The sequence below is a fragment of the Vulpes lagopus genome, chromosome 8 (genome assembly GCF_018345385.1).
Source record: "Vulpes lagopus strain Blue_001 chromosome 8, ASM1834538v1, whole genome shotgun sequence".
Classification (NCBI taxonomy): domain Eukaryota; kingdom Metazoa; phylum Chordata; class Mammalia; order Carnivora; family Canidae; genus Vulpes; species Vulpes lagopus.
The window spans coordinates 122,042,779-122,057,869 of record NC_054831.1 but is presented as its reverse complement, the minus strand read 5'-3'; the positions used below and the strand labels follow the sequence as shown (position 1 = coordinate 122,057,869).

The 15,091-nt window shown below is 50.3% G+C and overlaps 1 protein-coding gene across 3 annotated transcripts in view; it reads left to right on the top strand.

Moving 5' to 3' along the window:
* Window positions 1-11,954, top strand: part of WDTC1 (WD and tetratricopeptide repeats 1) — a 62,143-nt gene extending 50,189 nt beyond the window's left edge. Inside the window, exons 10-16 of one of the 3 annotated variants that reach the window (XM_041766542.1) lie at window positions 539-614; window positions 1,215-1,323; window positions 2,249-2,422; window positions 5,537-5,772; window positions 7,279-7,459; window positions 8,455-8,589; window positions 9,955-11,954. In XM_041766542.1, coding sequence (XP_041622476.1) covers window positions 539-614; window positions 1,215-1,323; window positions 2,249-2,422; window positions 5,537-5,772; window positions 7,279-7,459; window positions 8,455-8,589; window positions 9,955-10,024 — 981 coding nt within the window. In that variant the 3' untranslated portion in view covers window positions 10,025-11,954. Of the gene's footprint in view, window positions 1-538; window positions 615-1,214; window positions 1,324-2,248; window positions 2,423-5,536; window positions 5,773-7,278; window positions 7,460-8,396; window positions 8,590-9,954 lie in introns of all 3 variants that reach the window. The other 2 variants (XM_041766541.1, XM_041766540.1) reach the window with 2 other exon arrangements.
* The last annotated feature ends 3,137 nt before the right edge of the window (window positions 11,955-15,091 follow it).

The window sequence follows — 15,091 nt, the reverse complement described above, 5'->3', positions numbered from 1 at the left end:
TAAAACAGTTTGCAAAGTTTCTAAAGCAAAGTAAGAATTCAATAAATGTTATAATAGATAATAGTATAATAGATATATTACTATTAGTATAATAGATATACTATAATAGATACTATAGATGCTATAATAAATATATTATACTAATGGTATAACAGATAATAATATAATAGGTAATGTTTGCTGAGATAAGTAAGTAGCAGTGTTAATTTGGGCAAATTGCTTCCCTTCTCTGAGGCTTCAGTTTTCCCATCTGTAAAGTGAGACATTTGGCTTTGTGACCTCTGAGCACCTTTCCAATTTAAACATGTGATTCTAATTAATGGCAGTGTTTTAAGCAGTCTACCCTAAGGGCCAGGAACTGGGAATATTTTCCTGTCTGAGGTTTGCTCCATAGGAACCTCTCCTGGCCTTGCTTGATGGCTCCCTCCTCAACACCCACTGTGTTCCTGAGAGCCATCAAGCCACCAAGGCCTTGCTCATGGCTAGCCACATTCTTACCTCATGGTCTCTGTCTCTTTTCTTGACCCTTCCTCTCTAGGTCTATTTGTTTGACCTGACTTATAAGCAGCGGCCATATACCTTCCTCCTGCCTCGAAAATGCCACTCCTCAGGGGGTAAGTTCTCTCTTGGGATAGGGTATCTCTGCTGGGAGCTTGAATGTGTGTCACCTCTGCTGAGAAAGCTGCCTCTTCTCTTGTACTGTGGCTGTGATCCACCAAAAGGGGTAGATTCCCTGAAAGAACATTCTTCTGTACAGTAAGAAGGAAGATAACAGTAGGCCAGAGAGATCCATCAAAGAGGTTGGCATCACGGTCCTTTTCACTTCCTTCTCAAAAAGCAGTTTCTTTCCATGGCTTGTCTCTTGAGGACCTGAAGTAGTTGCCCTTCCTTTCTCATCCTGGATCAGTCTCCTCACTGACTCCTCTCTGAGCCTTACTGTTGATTTAGGCACCTCTACTTCTCCCTGCCCAACCCCCAGCTAAGGGTAATGTCAAGTTGAAGCTGTGTCCCTCTCCAACCAGCAGAGGGCGCACAGGCTTTTCTTTATGCATTTGCCTGCGTGTCAGAACTTGCTCTCTGGGAATGGATCTCACCACGGGAGAATGGCCCACAGTGGAACCATCAGGTCCTGTGATGGAAGCTGGAAGGCTGCTGAGGAGAAATGAGGACTTTCTCTTGAGTTGTTGCTGTTCCTTTCTCCCCACCCCTGCCAGAAGTTCAGAATGGCAAGATGTCCACCAATGGTGTATCCAACGGTGTGTCCAATGGCCTGCACCTTCACAGCAACGGCTTCCGGCTGCCAGAGAATAGGGGACATGTCAGGTGAGGCCAGACTGACTTGTCCAGCCCTCTCAGTCCCAATTACACCTTATGGTACCTTACCATATAATTGGAGAAAAGAGCATGTCCTGTAAAGCATCCAGGCACACACCTCAGAGTTTGAGGGGCTGGGGCAAGGGTTGTAATGGAGTAACGGAGTATTTCTGGATATGGCTAGTGTTTCCAATACTGCTCCTCCCTGGTAGGATTCCAGTCATGCTCAAACTGAAGCTTCAGTCCCTTGGTATCAGTAGCTAGGTCAGGAACCGGGGGCCAGCTGCCTCTTAGTACTGAGCTCTCTCTTAAAGGTGTTCCACACAGATGGACCTCCCCTATTATATTTTTCTTTGTCCCATACCATCTTTTGGTTTCTGTTCACTGCCAGACCCAATGCTGGACTTTAGATACAGAGGTGCTCAAATCCTCTGAGCTTTGAGAGAAACAGATGTCTATAGATCCATGGGAGGAACTTGGGTGGTCATAAGGTTCATCTCAATGTGGAGGCAGGTGGCTAGCTACTGTCATGGCCAGGAATTTGATTAAGAATTGCCTTTGGGAAATAGAGTAGAATCGCTCTTGGGGTCCCTGGATAGCTCAGTTAGTGGAGCATGCAGCGCTTGATCTTGGGGTCATGAGTTTGAGCCCCATGTTGGTTGTAGAGTTTACTTAGAGAGAAAATTGCCTTTAACCTGTCTGTGATAGCTTCATTTCTGTTTCTCTGTTTTTTTTTTTTTTTTCCACTGGTTCAGTGTATCTGGACTGTGCCCACTACCTATTACAGTAATCCAGGCCAAGGATAGGAGTGGTCCCCTCTTCTAAATGACAATGGAGATCTCACAGACCAAGAAAATACGGGTGGCCCTCAGGCAAGGCTTCAGACTTCTCTGACCTTCTTTGGCTGGCCTGACTTGGCTCTCCTTCTCCATAGCCCCCAGGTAGAGCTGCCCCCATACTTGGAGCGTGTGAAACAGCAAGCCAACGAGGCCTTTGCCTGCCAGCAGTGGACCCAGGCCATTCAGCTTTACAGCAAGGCCGTGCAGAGGGCCCCTCACAATGCCATGCTCTATGGGAACCGAGCTGCTGCCTACATGAAGCGCAAGTGGTGAGTGGACTCTGGCCAGGATGAGGGATGAAGACGGGGCCTGGTGGAGCCAAGTTGCTGAGGCCTCCCGGGAAGGTGGCAGTGGCATCCCACTGCCTCTTAGGGCTCCTTAGCCTCCTTCTCCTCCCCACCTCCAGACTGGAAGTCAGGAGGTCTCAAGCACCAAGGAAGCTCATAATGAAGTAGGACATGTTCACAAGTAGCTTCAACACGGTATTTTGTTATAAAATGATGTGGTCACTGGGCAAGTAGGATTTGAAGAGAATGATTAATCCCAATTGCTGCATAATTGTGCCTTGAATTGGACTGTGAAGGAGCAGTGGAATTCTTGTTAGATAGAAAAGAGGCATTTGGTGAATTCAGGTGGTATCTATCTGATTCTGCAGCTCCTTGACCTTGGGGCCTGCTTCCCTATGCTCTTAGACCATTGGACCAAGCACAAACAAGATACCAGGGATCTAAAGCTGGCCGTAGGTCATGTTGGGTCATAGTGGCTGGTGGTAAAAGGGTGGGTCCATATCCTGAAGAACCCGCTATCTTTGGAGACCATCAGGGCTCTCAGCCCTTCTGCCTGCAGCACCAGCAGGCAAGCAGGCGGGCAGACCCCATCCCCCAGCCGAGGCCAGGACTGGAGATGGATAGAGCTGGGCCCACAGCCATTTCTGCTCCGTCTGGCATCCGTCGGCTCTGCCCAGACAGACAGGCCAGCTGGTGTGCCATCGTCTGGCTGCAACAAGGCAGGCCAGAGAGGGAAGCTTAAGAAACCCACCCAAGTCAGCAGGATGGTAGATGGGGGTTTGGGAAGATGCTACCCCCATAGGCCTTAGCTTAGGCATCAAGAGTTTGCCAAAGGCTCAGATGGCAACCCAACCCAGGAGGTGATGGTTTGGGGGCCATCCTGATGTGTTTTGCCTCTCTGTCTCAGGAGTTGGGTAGAATAGTGTCCTCATCCAGGCTTTAGAATGAGAGCTGTTTCACTCCTACATTCTTGCTAAGAGTGGCTAATGATTTCCCAATCCATGGGTGCCCTTGACATGTTCTCTGAATTCCTACTATGCACTAGAGACCAGGGACACAAAGTTCTTCACTTTGAGTTCCTGTGTTCCAGAGTGCCCAGCCTTTGGACGGAGGACAAAGACATCATGGTTCATCATCAAAGAGGCAGGAAGCAATGAGTCTTTGAGTGATCAGGTGAAGCGCTGTGGGCATCAAGAAAAGTTAGGTCACTTTAGCTGGGGTCAGGGAAATGTCAGGAAGATGAGGTGTCTGATGGGCTTTAAATGTGGGCAGGCTTAGGCAAGGAAATGAAAAGGAGGAGGGGATTACAGGGAAGGACATTCCCAGGAAGATGAATGGTGTGAACAAAGGCGTGGGGGTGGGGGACTGACTGAAGAGCTTGTTTGCAGAACAACAAATCCATTTGGCTGGAGCAGAGGGTTCTGGAAGGGACTGGCAGGAGATGAGTCTGTGAGGTAGCCTGGGGCCGGCCTGGGAAGGACTTGGAATGCAGAGCGGTGGCGTTTTGGCCTGGATTCAGTGGGATGATGGGCAGCTACTGAGGAGTTTTGAGCAGGAGAGGGATGTGCTGAGGGCTGTCCTTTCAGGGAGATTGATCTGGCAGTGAGTCTGGATGGGTGAGCCCTGGGGCCAGCCTGCTCTCCCCATCCCCACATGCCTGCCAGTGACCCCTAGAATGTCACATTCTGTCCCAGGCCTGTCTCTCCAGGGCTGCCATCTGCTCCTGGATGCAGTGGGAGCTGTCACCCCCTGGCTCCTGGTTGGTCTCTGTCTGGCTCTCTCCAGGAGCTCTGAGGGGCACTTTGCAGGTGGTAATTGGGTTTCTAAACAGTGCCTGCTCCTTCATCACAGCCAGTCGTTCTGACGCAGGCCATGCCTTCAAAGCACTCTGTCCCCTGCCTGCTCCCACACTGGTGAGCTGCTTGTTGTCGAAGTGGGCATGGCTGCTGCAAGGGCTGAATGCTCCCTCTGAGTGCTGTAGGAAAGGAGGGTCAGGAGGGCATTTTCCCTGTCGGGCCTGCTTTGGCCCTATGCAGGAGGGTTGTGTGCTCTATGTTGGTGGAAGGAACATCTACCCTGGAGAGTGTTGCTTGGCACAGTTGGGTCCTAGGCCCATCTCAGCTCAGCAGGGAAAGGAAAAAAAAAAAAAACAAAACACACAGTTACCGAAGGAGAAGAAGTGGTTCTTATGACCTCTCTGGCTCTCCAAATGACAGGTGGAAACAGATGAGAGGTGCTGGGGAGTGTATTCTATATTCTGGCATAGGGTGGGAGAGCAAGAGACTTTCCTTTGACCCCTCCCCACTCACTCTCCCCACAAAACCATCCCCACTTCCCTTCGACCATGCTATGGGAGGTTGAAGAAGTGAGTGGGGATGATTTGGAGCTCCTGGTGTGCCCACCCCCCTTTGCCATCAGCTTTCAGAGAGCTGACTCTGCCAGTCTGTCAGTCCCCATCCTTCAGCCCCGGGAGGTAGAGGCCACAGCTGCTGTGGATCAGTCAGCCAGGACAGAGGGGGGTCTGGCTGAGGGCTTGCTGCCTGCTGATCAGACCCTGAGTCCCCAGCCTGGCACTTCTGGCTTCCCCAGACCACAGAACTGTCCTTGAGGGCCCCCTGCCTTGGCCATGGCTTTGAAGACCAGCCGGGGGGATTTGAGGAGGTAGTTGGAAAAGAAAAGGAGGGCTTGGGGAGCCTGAGATGGGCAAGATGCCAGGCCTTCTGCTGCAGAGAGCTGCGGGTGCCTGGGGTGAGCCAGTGCACAGTTGCACTCTATGCCCAGCAGAGGGCAGCCTGACACTGCTTTCCCCCCCAAGAGCACACACAAACCATCACCACCACCCACCACCCACCCCACCCCTACCCCCATCCACCATCCCCACCATGACTTCAGGGTTCCTGACTTATCTCCTTAACATACTCTGTCTCCTGGGGACCAAGGCCTGGGCTGAGCTAGAGTTCTTTCCATCCCCAAGTACCTTCTCCCTGAGATCCATCAGAGGTGGGCGGAGGTGGCCACAGGAAGCAGAAGAGACTGAGTGGATTCCTTGCTTGCTATGTGGCCCCACCTCCAAGCCACACTCCCCTGCCTTCCCAGGGATGGTGACCACTACGATGCCCTGAGGGACTGCCTCAAGGCCATCTCCCTAAACCCATGCCACCTGAAGGCACACTTTCGCCTGGCCCGCTGCCTCTTTGAGCTCAAGTATGTGGCTGAGGCCCTGGAGTGCCTGGATGACTTCAAAGGGAAGTTCCCGGAACAGGCCCACAGCAGCGCTTGTGACGCATTGGGCCGAGACATCACGGCAGCCCTCTTCTCCAAAAATGATGGTGGTGAGTGGGCACTGAGGAGGGGTTACTGTCACTTTCTATTTGAGGTCCTATGTGACATGCTAGAGAGGACATAGTTCTGACATCAGTGACGCCTGGATTCAGGTGTTGATTCAGAAATCATGTGGCTTTGGAACAGTCATTTGGTCTCTCTGAGACTCAGTTTCCTCATCTGTAAAGGGGGAGTGATAGTACCTCCCATTCACAGTTTCTGTGGAGGATTAGCAATAGCGTGCTTAAAGCACCTGGTATAATGCCTGGAACTCAGGACAGGAACAAGCTCAGCTCAGGCCATCTATGTAGCTCCAGCTGGGCCTGCTCAGCCTGCTCACAGATAGGGCCTTGGCCGTTCCATTGGACATCTGAGTAAGAGGCAGCAGCTGGGGGTTGCACTCATTCCAGTTTGCACACTTGCAACAGAGGCAGCAGCATAGCGCAGTAGAAATACCTCATGCATGTGGTGTAAAACCTTGGGTTCCAACTTCGGCTCTGCCGTGTGGTAATTATGTGATCTTGGGTGAAGCGCAGCCTCCCTGAACCCACTGCCTTACCTGCACAGAGAGCATTAAAAAGCCCTGTCTAGCTCACCTCAGTAGCATTGGAGAGTGAGCTGGGTATTTGGTGAAATGTGAACTCACTGGAGGCAGACATGGATCCTCATCTCTCCTATGCAGTTTACTAACCGTGCGATTGATTCATTTGTTTGAGTAGTTATCAAGCATCTACCATGTGCTAGGCACTGTGCTGGGTCCTGGGAGTACAGCTGTGAACAAGTCAGATGAGATTTCTGTATTCATGAAGTTTACAGCCCTAGTGAAGGAACCAAGCGATGGAGGAGAAACAGAGTGTGATGAGTGCCATGGGGACCCGATATGGTATGGGTGCATGGGGCAGGGCTTGGTATCAGGCTGGGGTTCTAGAGGAGGAGACATTTAACCTGAGATCTCGAGGATGAGGGAGAAGAGGTAACTAGATTAAAAGTAGCTGTGGGAGGTGAAGACTTCCTGGTCTCGGGACCAGCACATGCAAAGGCCTGGAGGCAGGCAGAACCAAGGCACTTTTAAGGCACTGAGAAAACTGTTGTGATTTTACCCAAGGCTCTTAACCAGTCAGTGCCTCAGTTAGGATCTGTAACTTGTCTTCCAACGAGGAAGGGCTTGGACCTTACTGCCTTCAGAGCCATGGATCTATTTAGAAAAATCTCCCCTTCAAGGCTCTCGGTAGTGCTTCACCTTCTCCTCCCTGCCTCTCACCTCCACAGAAACAGACTGCGGGCCTCTGCATCCTTGGGGCTTTCAGACATTTTTCAGGGACCTGAGCCAAGGCCCTCCTAGCATCTGAGGTCCCCTCTTGAACATCCTCAAGGGCTCTGTCCAAAGATGCTTCTTCCTCACAGTCATTCTCAGCTTTCCAGGGTAGGGGTAGGGCTGAAAACAGGGCCAGGGGTGGAGACAGGGGAGGGCAGGGGAAGAGGGACAGGCCTCACCTTTCCATGCTCTCTGCCCCCAGAGGAGAAGAAGGGAGCTGGTGGTGGCGGTGGCGGCCCTGTCCGCCTCCGCAGCACAAGCCGCAAGGACTCCATCTCGGAGGATGAGATGGTGCTGCGGGAGCGAAGCTACGACTACCAATTCCGCTACTGTGGCCACTGCAACACCACTACGGATATCAAGGAGGCCAATTTCTTTGGCAGGTCCGAGGTCCTGAAGAGGAGGAGGGCACAGGCTAGTTGGCAGCAGGAGGTCAGGGGTGGGGGTGGGGGCATAATGCTTTTAGAGAAGTCTCAAATCCCAATTCTGCCTCTGTATCCTTGACCAAATGGCTTCACCTCTGTGGGCCTCAGTCTCTTCATCTATAAAATGAGACCAGCCATCCCCACTCAGAGGTCGTCCATAATGAGGATTAATGAGGACAACCATAAAGCATCTAGCACAGGGCCTGGACTCTGCCTTTATCCTCTACCTCCTCTTCCTCGGTCTCCATGTGCCAGAGCTTGGTTTTTTGATATTGATACTTGGAGCTTTCCTCCGCTGGAGGTATGAGGCAAGAGCCCTCAGAAGCTGGCGGTCTTGGCACATCATGTGCTCAGAACTGTGCCCAGTTACTGAGGGACATAGCCCATGTCTCAGATTCCATCACCCCTAACCCTCCTTTGTAGATGGTGTAACTTTCTTTGGGTAGGAAACACTTGAATTTGAGAATCTCTCCATCAAGATCCCCTCTAAGTGTAAGTCCTGTGTGAGGAGCAGATGTACTGTAGGGTCTGGACCCGGGAAGGCTAGAGCTGCTGAGGGAAGGCTTAGACAAGAGTGTTCCCAGAGACCTAAGAGATGCAAGATCTGATCCAGCACCCAGGGAGCTTATAATATGCTTTGAGGGAGAGTATCTTGAAGGGACCAAAACAGTCCCTAATCCTGAGCTTAATAATAGCTGGACAGTGACTAGGGCTCAGCAATTTGGAGAGAGGATTACCACGTGTGGGAGTTCTGAGTCAAGTGAAGATCCCAGAGTTCAGGGGGCTGAGCAGCTCCAGATGTCCGTGTTCCCCCTCGCCCTAAGCCACACAGCCTCTACTTGAGGCTGTAGGGCAGTACCCCACCTGACCTCCCTGCCCTTTGCCCCTCTGCCAGCAACGCTCAGTACATCGTCAGTGGCTCTGACGATGGCTCCTTCTTCATCTGGGAAAAGGAGACCACCAACCTGGTCCGCGTGCTCCAAGGGGACGAGTCCATCGTCAACTGCCTGCAGCCACACCCCAGCTACTGCTTCCTGGCCACCAGCGGCATCGACCCTGTTGTGCGGCTCTGGAACCCACGGCCAGAGGTAAGGGTATAGAGAAGATGGGCAAAACTAGACAGGGAGGAAGGTTGGGCTGGACACTGTGCAAGGCCTCTGGCTGACTCAGGAAGGGTTGGGAGGGGAAATGAGCCAAAGGCTAAAAGCTGCTAGGATGAGTGAGCTCTTACCCAAAGGCCCAACACTGTGTCAAGGTGGGAACCATCAAATTCTGGAAGTGCCAAATGTAGTGAGTGGGCAGTTCCGGGGCAAGAGTTGGCACCTGCCTTCTAGGGGCATATCCCTGAGCAAGTGGAGATGAGACTCATATACAGGAAATAGTAACCAAGGACAGGGGTGCAGGAGACAGGGAGGGAGGGAACCAAAGCGCTCCAGCACCACCTCGTGAGAACAGTACCTCAGACGCCCCCTAGGTACCTAAGTACCCTGCCCCTCATAGACCACTGTGTTGTGTCCCCCAGAAGCTGGGCAAAAACCAATCCCTTGGTTACATGGGAAGTATGCAAGCTTTGGAGTCTGGTGAACCTATGTTTGAATCCTAGTCCCTTCACTCACTGCCTGAGGGATTTAACCATCTCTGGCCCAGGTTTTTATCATCTGTACATTGGAATGGAAATGACAATACCACCTCAGAAGGCTGTTTTAAAGAAGTGATTCCTATGAAGTGTCCAGTCCATAGCGACACTTAGGGTGTTATGGTCCCTTCTGCTCCCAGAGTGCATAGCCAGGCAGGCTGGCCTGAGGCCTCCCCTGCCCTCTGACCCACTTCCCTCCCCTTTCTAGCCAGCAAAGCAGAAATCAAGTGGTGTATCTAATTACAGAGGCAGTTTACTGTGAATTTTAAAGAGAACCCTACAGGCCTCTCCCATGAGGAGAGAAGAGAAGGATAAAGGAAGCATTGTTGGAAGTGATGACAGAAGGGAATAGGATGGGGGTGTCGTCTGTGCTCCCCATCCTGGGTATCTAGCAGGTGTGCCCAACAGACCCTGTGTGAGTCCTCTCTTGTATGTGTCCACATACAGGCCCCCCATGTGGTATGTCCCCATCATTTCTGGTATGGGGCCCCACCGACATGTATCCTGATAGGTGTGTGCCTATATATATATATATATATCTATCTCAGTGTATTGTGTTGTTCCCTCCCAATGTATATTACCAAATGGGCCCCTCATGTGGTATGTCATGTCCTCACAGAAGTATCCTGGTGAGCATGTCCCTGTACATGTCTCAGTATGTGTATTCCCCTGCACCCAATATACACACATGAGTTTATGTACAAATCTCATGTACATCTCCTGGTATGTATGTCCCCTCCAAATGTATTGCTTCCTGTGTGTGTGTTTGCCCCTGCATACACATATATCCCAGTGGTGTGTGTGCCTTCCCCCACAGAGTGAAGACCTCACAGGCCGAGTTGTGGAGGACATGGAGGGTGCTTCCCAGGCCAACCAGCGGCGCATGAATGCCGACCCACTGGAGGTGATGCTGCTCAACATGGGCTACCGGATCACAGGCCTGAGCAGTGGGGGTGCTGGGGCTTCTGACGACGAGGACAGCTCCGAGGGCCAGGTTCAGTGCCGGCCCAGCTAGACCCTCCTAGCTCTGGTCCCCAGCCTCTGCTACTGGCTGGACCCTCCGCCATGGGCAGGAGGTCAGGGGGTTCTGTTTTGGTTTGTCTTCCCCCCCTCCCCATTTTTTCATTTTCCTGTTTTGTTTGTTTGTTTGGCATTGGGGGTGGGGGGTTGCTACAACTTGCTGGCTTTCAGACTTTTGGGCAGATTGCCCCTTGACTGGTCCCAGCCCTGAGCAGAAGAGCGGGAGGGGAAGCCCCTCTTAATGCCCCCCATGTCCCGCTTCCATGTCCCTGGAGGGCTCTGGCCTGCCTCAGGTTGGGAGGCAAGGGCTGAAGCTGTCTTCAAGGACTGCCCTATACTTCAGTTGGCGGCAGGAAGGGGAGTGGAATTCCAGTCCGTAAGGGCTAGCCTTGTCCTGTTGCCACTCTTGCTCCTACGGGCAAGGCTAGCTCCTCCGTGGCTTCAGGGAAGGTTCTGAAAAAGGATGGGGTCCCACCCTCCCTCCAGAGCTACCATGTCGGGTGGAAGCAGAAGGAAAGTGGGAGTTCTGCAGTAGGCAAGACCAGCCCCCTGCCTGGGCAGTAGAGCGACCTCGCCCTTCTCCCAGTGCTGGCTCTGGACCCTGCGCCTGCCTGCTCTCGTTGGCCACCCCTGGGGGCTTAGCCTTTCCCAAGGGCCCTGGCAGAGGGTAGGGCACCATGCCCATACCTTTCTGCACTGCACTACGACTACTCCCACTCCTCTTTCTGGGGGCTCCTTGGCCTCACTGTGACCTTTCTGCCAGAGCTCCCAGCCAGTCCTACTCTGCTGAGGTGGCACTCCCCGCTAAGGGCCCATTCTGCCCTCCCTCCCACCCCACTTGCTGAGCCGCCACAAAGACCAAAGAAGTGATGGCTTTTCTCTGTCCCCTGCTGCTCTGGGGGGAGGGGGGTCTCCGGAGCCACTCAGATGGGAAAATCCCTAACTCGGCCCCCTCCCTCCTCAGCAGCCCCAAGCTTAACACTGGACAGCGGTCACCCACCACCCACCAAGCCTCTCTCTGCCCCCTGGTCTCAGCTGGGAGCTGCTCCTGAGAGTGGCTCAGCCTTCCTCCCCTCTCCCTCCCTCTCCTTCTCTCTCCCTCTCCCCTTAGTGCTTACTTGGCTCCAGCCCTCCAGCTGCAGCCTCTGGGGAGCAGCAGCCTCCCTCCTTCCCTCCCTCTGCCTGGTCTCTGCCAGGTGCCTCCTCTCAGTCAGGCTTTAGAGCAGCCCTGGAGACAGGAGGGCCATGTTAAAAGCTTTTTCACAGTTTTAAGAAGAAGGTTGGGGGGCGGTGAGGTTAGTGGTGGGGGGTCTGGCACCATCTCGTCATTGCTTTAATCCCAGCAACACAGGTGGCAGCTTCTCCCCCCTTCCTCCCCACCCAGTCCCTCTCCCACCCCTCTCTTCTAGCTTGGTAATGAAGTATATTTATTGGTGAAGGAAACAGCTGCTGCTGCTTTTCCTGCTGCTGGGACTTGCTCCCCTGTCTCTTCTCCATGACCTTTCTCGAGCCAGGGAGGGGAAAGCAGGAGTACTGGGGCTGGGCCCTGGGGCCCAAGGACCAGCAGGGGCCCCTTTGCTTTCCTGTGTTCGAGCCACCTGCCATTTCCTCTCTCCCTGCCTCCCTCCCACCCTCCCTCCCTCCCTGCCTTCTGCCCCCTGCCTGCCCAGCCTGGGCCCTGCAGTGTGGAGAGACACATAAGCCTTACTGTCCTCTGGGGGCAGGAGCCGAGCCTTTTTGTTGCTCCGCTCCCAGGAGAGTGAGGGTGACGCAATTGATTAAAACCATTTTGTTCTAGGTGTGGCTGCTGGCATTTGTGGGGTGTAAATGGGTCTTGGAACCAAAATGAGGGTAACTGATCCCTCACTTCTGTAGCTATGTGACTTTGAGTGACCATACCTCTACAGGGTAGAATTGAGGCCTGCCTTGGAGGATCCCTGTGAGCAGAGGCCACCCAGCATAGCAAGGCTGAGTGCAACAGAGCCTGCCACTGGTGGCTGTGAATTGCAGTAATCAGCTTTCACTCTCCTGGCTGTTTTCTCATCTCTAAAATAAGGAGGTTGAAGTCTTAGTGGCTTTTCAGCTTCTAAAATCATCCCAAACAAGAAATACACATTTTACATTGTGACCCAAGATACCCATACTTATTTGTACGTATACATAATGAACATAAGTTTTATGCAATAATATTTACCTTTGCTACATGCAATGTGTTCTATTTACCAATCTATTTTATTAAGGAGAAAAAAAAATGCTGGCCACAACCCACTAAATGGACTTCACAAACCTACAGTTTTTTAATGTGCCCTGAATTAGAGGATTTATTAGACCAGAGGTTCCCAAACTTTCTCAGCTCACAGCACTCACCTCAGCACTAGTGGCTCAGTCATTTTCTCATGGAGCCTTTAAACCATAAGAAATACCTAACAGTTCTATTTATCAAGTATTTATGCTCAAATCACATAACAAGAATTATGTCCTACTAAGTCATTTAAAAAAAATAGTACATATAAACTAAAGGGAAACAATACTTTTATTTCATTCTTAAATACAGTAAGTAATGGGATCAGTGTGCTTGTTGGGCACTATAAAACTTGTCACACTTTCTAATCAGCGATTAGACACTACTGCCTTTATTTCCTGTTCTGCATCAACTTTCAGTTGCTTCTTATCACAGCAACCACTAAAAACCCAGCTCCTCAAAGATGACATAACCATAAGAATGTATCACAACCTAATGATGAAACTATGAACTAACTACGTTGAACTAGTAGATCTCTTTGTAGCCAATAGATGTTGAGTATCTCCCAAATTTAAAATCCTACCATACCGCCTAAAATTTGTTATGGCACCTTAAGGTTGTTGATGCATAGTTTCAGGACTGTGGTTCAATATTGTGGGAATAATAGCTTCATTCCTGAAACGTGATTCTTCTGTTTGTATATTTGGAAAGAACAGGGGGTGATGAGGAGGCAGCAGGATATGTTAGGGTATGCTCAGTTTAGTGCAGGAGACAGGAAGGAGATCCTGACAGAAACAAGTGCTCCAGACAGAAACACCTACTGTGGTGTTATGAAGCAGGTGCTTTGGACTAGTATCACTTCTTCATGCCCAAGTTGAAGTCTGCAGAAACTTCAAGATATTTGCAGACCAGGCAAGGGAGGGACAGTGTTAACAGATCAAGAGAGTATTGTAAAGTCCCAGATTGCCTCCTGGAGCCTGAGTGATTCAGTTCAGCTGCACTGTAGATGTTGGGGTGGCTCATGGGCTGAAGGGGCAGTCCAGTTGTAGAGGACTCTGTGCTTGGTAAGAGTCTATAGGCCTGTCAGCAGGGAGGAGCCACTAGAAGACTTCATTCACCAGGCGTCCCATTTCATTTGGAGTTGGTATTCACCCTCCCCCCCTCTTTAAAATACTTTTTTAGAGCAGTTTTAGACTTATTCTTTTTTACTTTTAAGATTTTTATTTATTTTTGCATGTGTGCACACACATGCCCATGAGCAGGGGGCTGGGGGGGCAGACGGAAGAAGCAGACTCTCCCCTGAGCAGAGAGCCCAATGGGTCCTGGTATCATGACCTGAGCTGAGCTGAAAGCAGACATTTTTTTTTTCTTCTTAAAGATTTTATTTATTTATTCATGAGAGACAGAGAGAGAGAGAGAGGCAGAGACACAGGCAGAAGGAGAAGCAGGCTCCATGAAGGGAGCCTGATGTGGGACCCGATCCCAGGACTCCAGGATCACGCCCTGGGCAGAAGGCAGGCGCTAAACCACTGAGCTACCCAGGGATCCCCCTGAAGGCAGACACTTAACTGACTGAGCCACCCAGGTGCCCCAGGCTTACATGCAACTGAATGGATAGTAAAGTCAAAGAACAAAGGAAGATTGGCACTACTCAACTTCAAGATTTATCATAAAGTTACAATAATTAAGACAGTGTGGTACTGGCAAAGGACTAGACAAATAGATCATTGGAATGAGCAGAGAACCCTGAAGTAGATCCACATAAATATAGTCAGCTGATCTTTGCCAAAGGAGCAAAGTCAATTCAATGGAGAAAGGATAGTCTTTTCAATAGATAGTGCTGGATTTAAACACTATACACCATTCACAAATGTTAACTCAAAACGGGTCGTGAATCCAAATGTAAAACACGAAACAATAAAACTTCTAGAAGATAAACAGGAGAAAACCTGGGTGACCTTGGGTTTGGTGATGAGTTTTTAGAAACAACATCAGAAGCACAATCCATGAAAGAATAGATAAATTGGGTTTCATTAAAAACTTCTGCTCTACGAAGTCATTGTTACCAAAATGAAAAAGACAAGCCAGGACTGAGAGAAAATGTTTGCAAAACATGTCAGATAAAGGCATTGTACCCCAAATATACAAAGATCTACAAAGAACTCTTAAAATTCAGCAATATGAAAACAACCTAATTTAAAAATGGGCAAAAGATCTGAATAGACACCTCACCAAAGAGGATTACAGGGGACTAATGAGCGTACAAAAAAAAAAAAATGCTCAGCATTGTGTCATTAGGGAATTGCAAATTAAGTCAACAATGAAATATCATCACCCATTAGGATGCCTAGAATCCAAAAACTGACAATACCAAATCCTGACAAGGATGTGGAGGACCAGGAATTCTCATTACTGGTGTGAATGCACAATAGTATGGCCTCTTGAGAAGATAGTTTGGCAGTTTCTTACAAAGCTAAATATATAGTCTTTCCATAAGATCCAGCAATCGCTCTCCTTAGTATTTACCCAAATTAGTTGAAACTTATGTCCAAGTTGGAAGCAACCAGGAAGTCCTGTAGAAGGTGAATCAGTAAATTGTGATATAGCCACATAATGTATTATTCAGTGATAGAAAGAAATGAGCTATCAAGCCACAAAAACGTGGAGGAAACGTAAATGCATATTGTTTAAT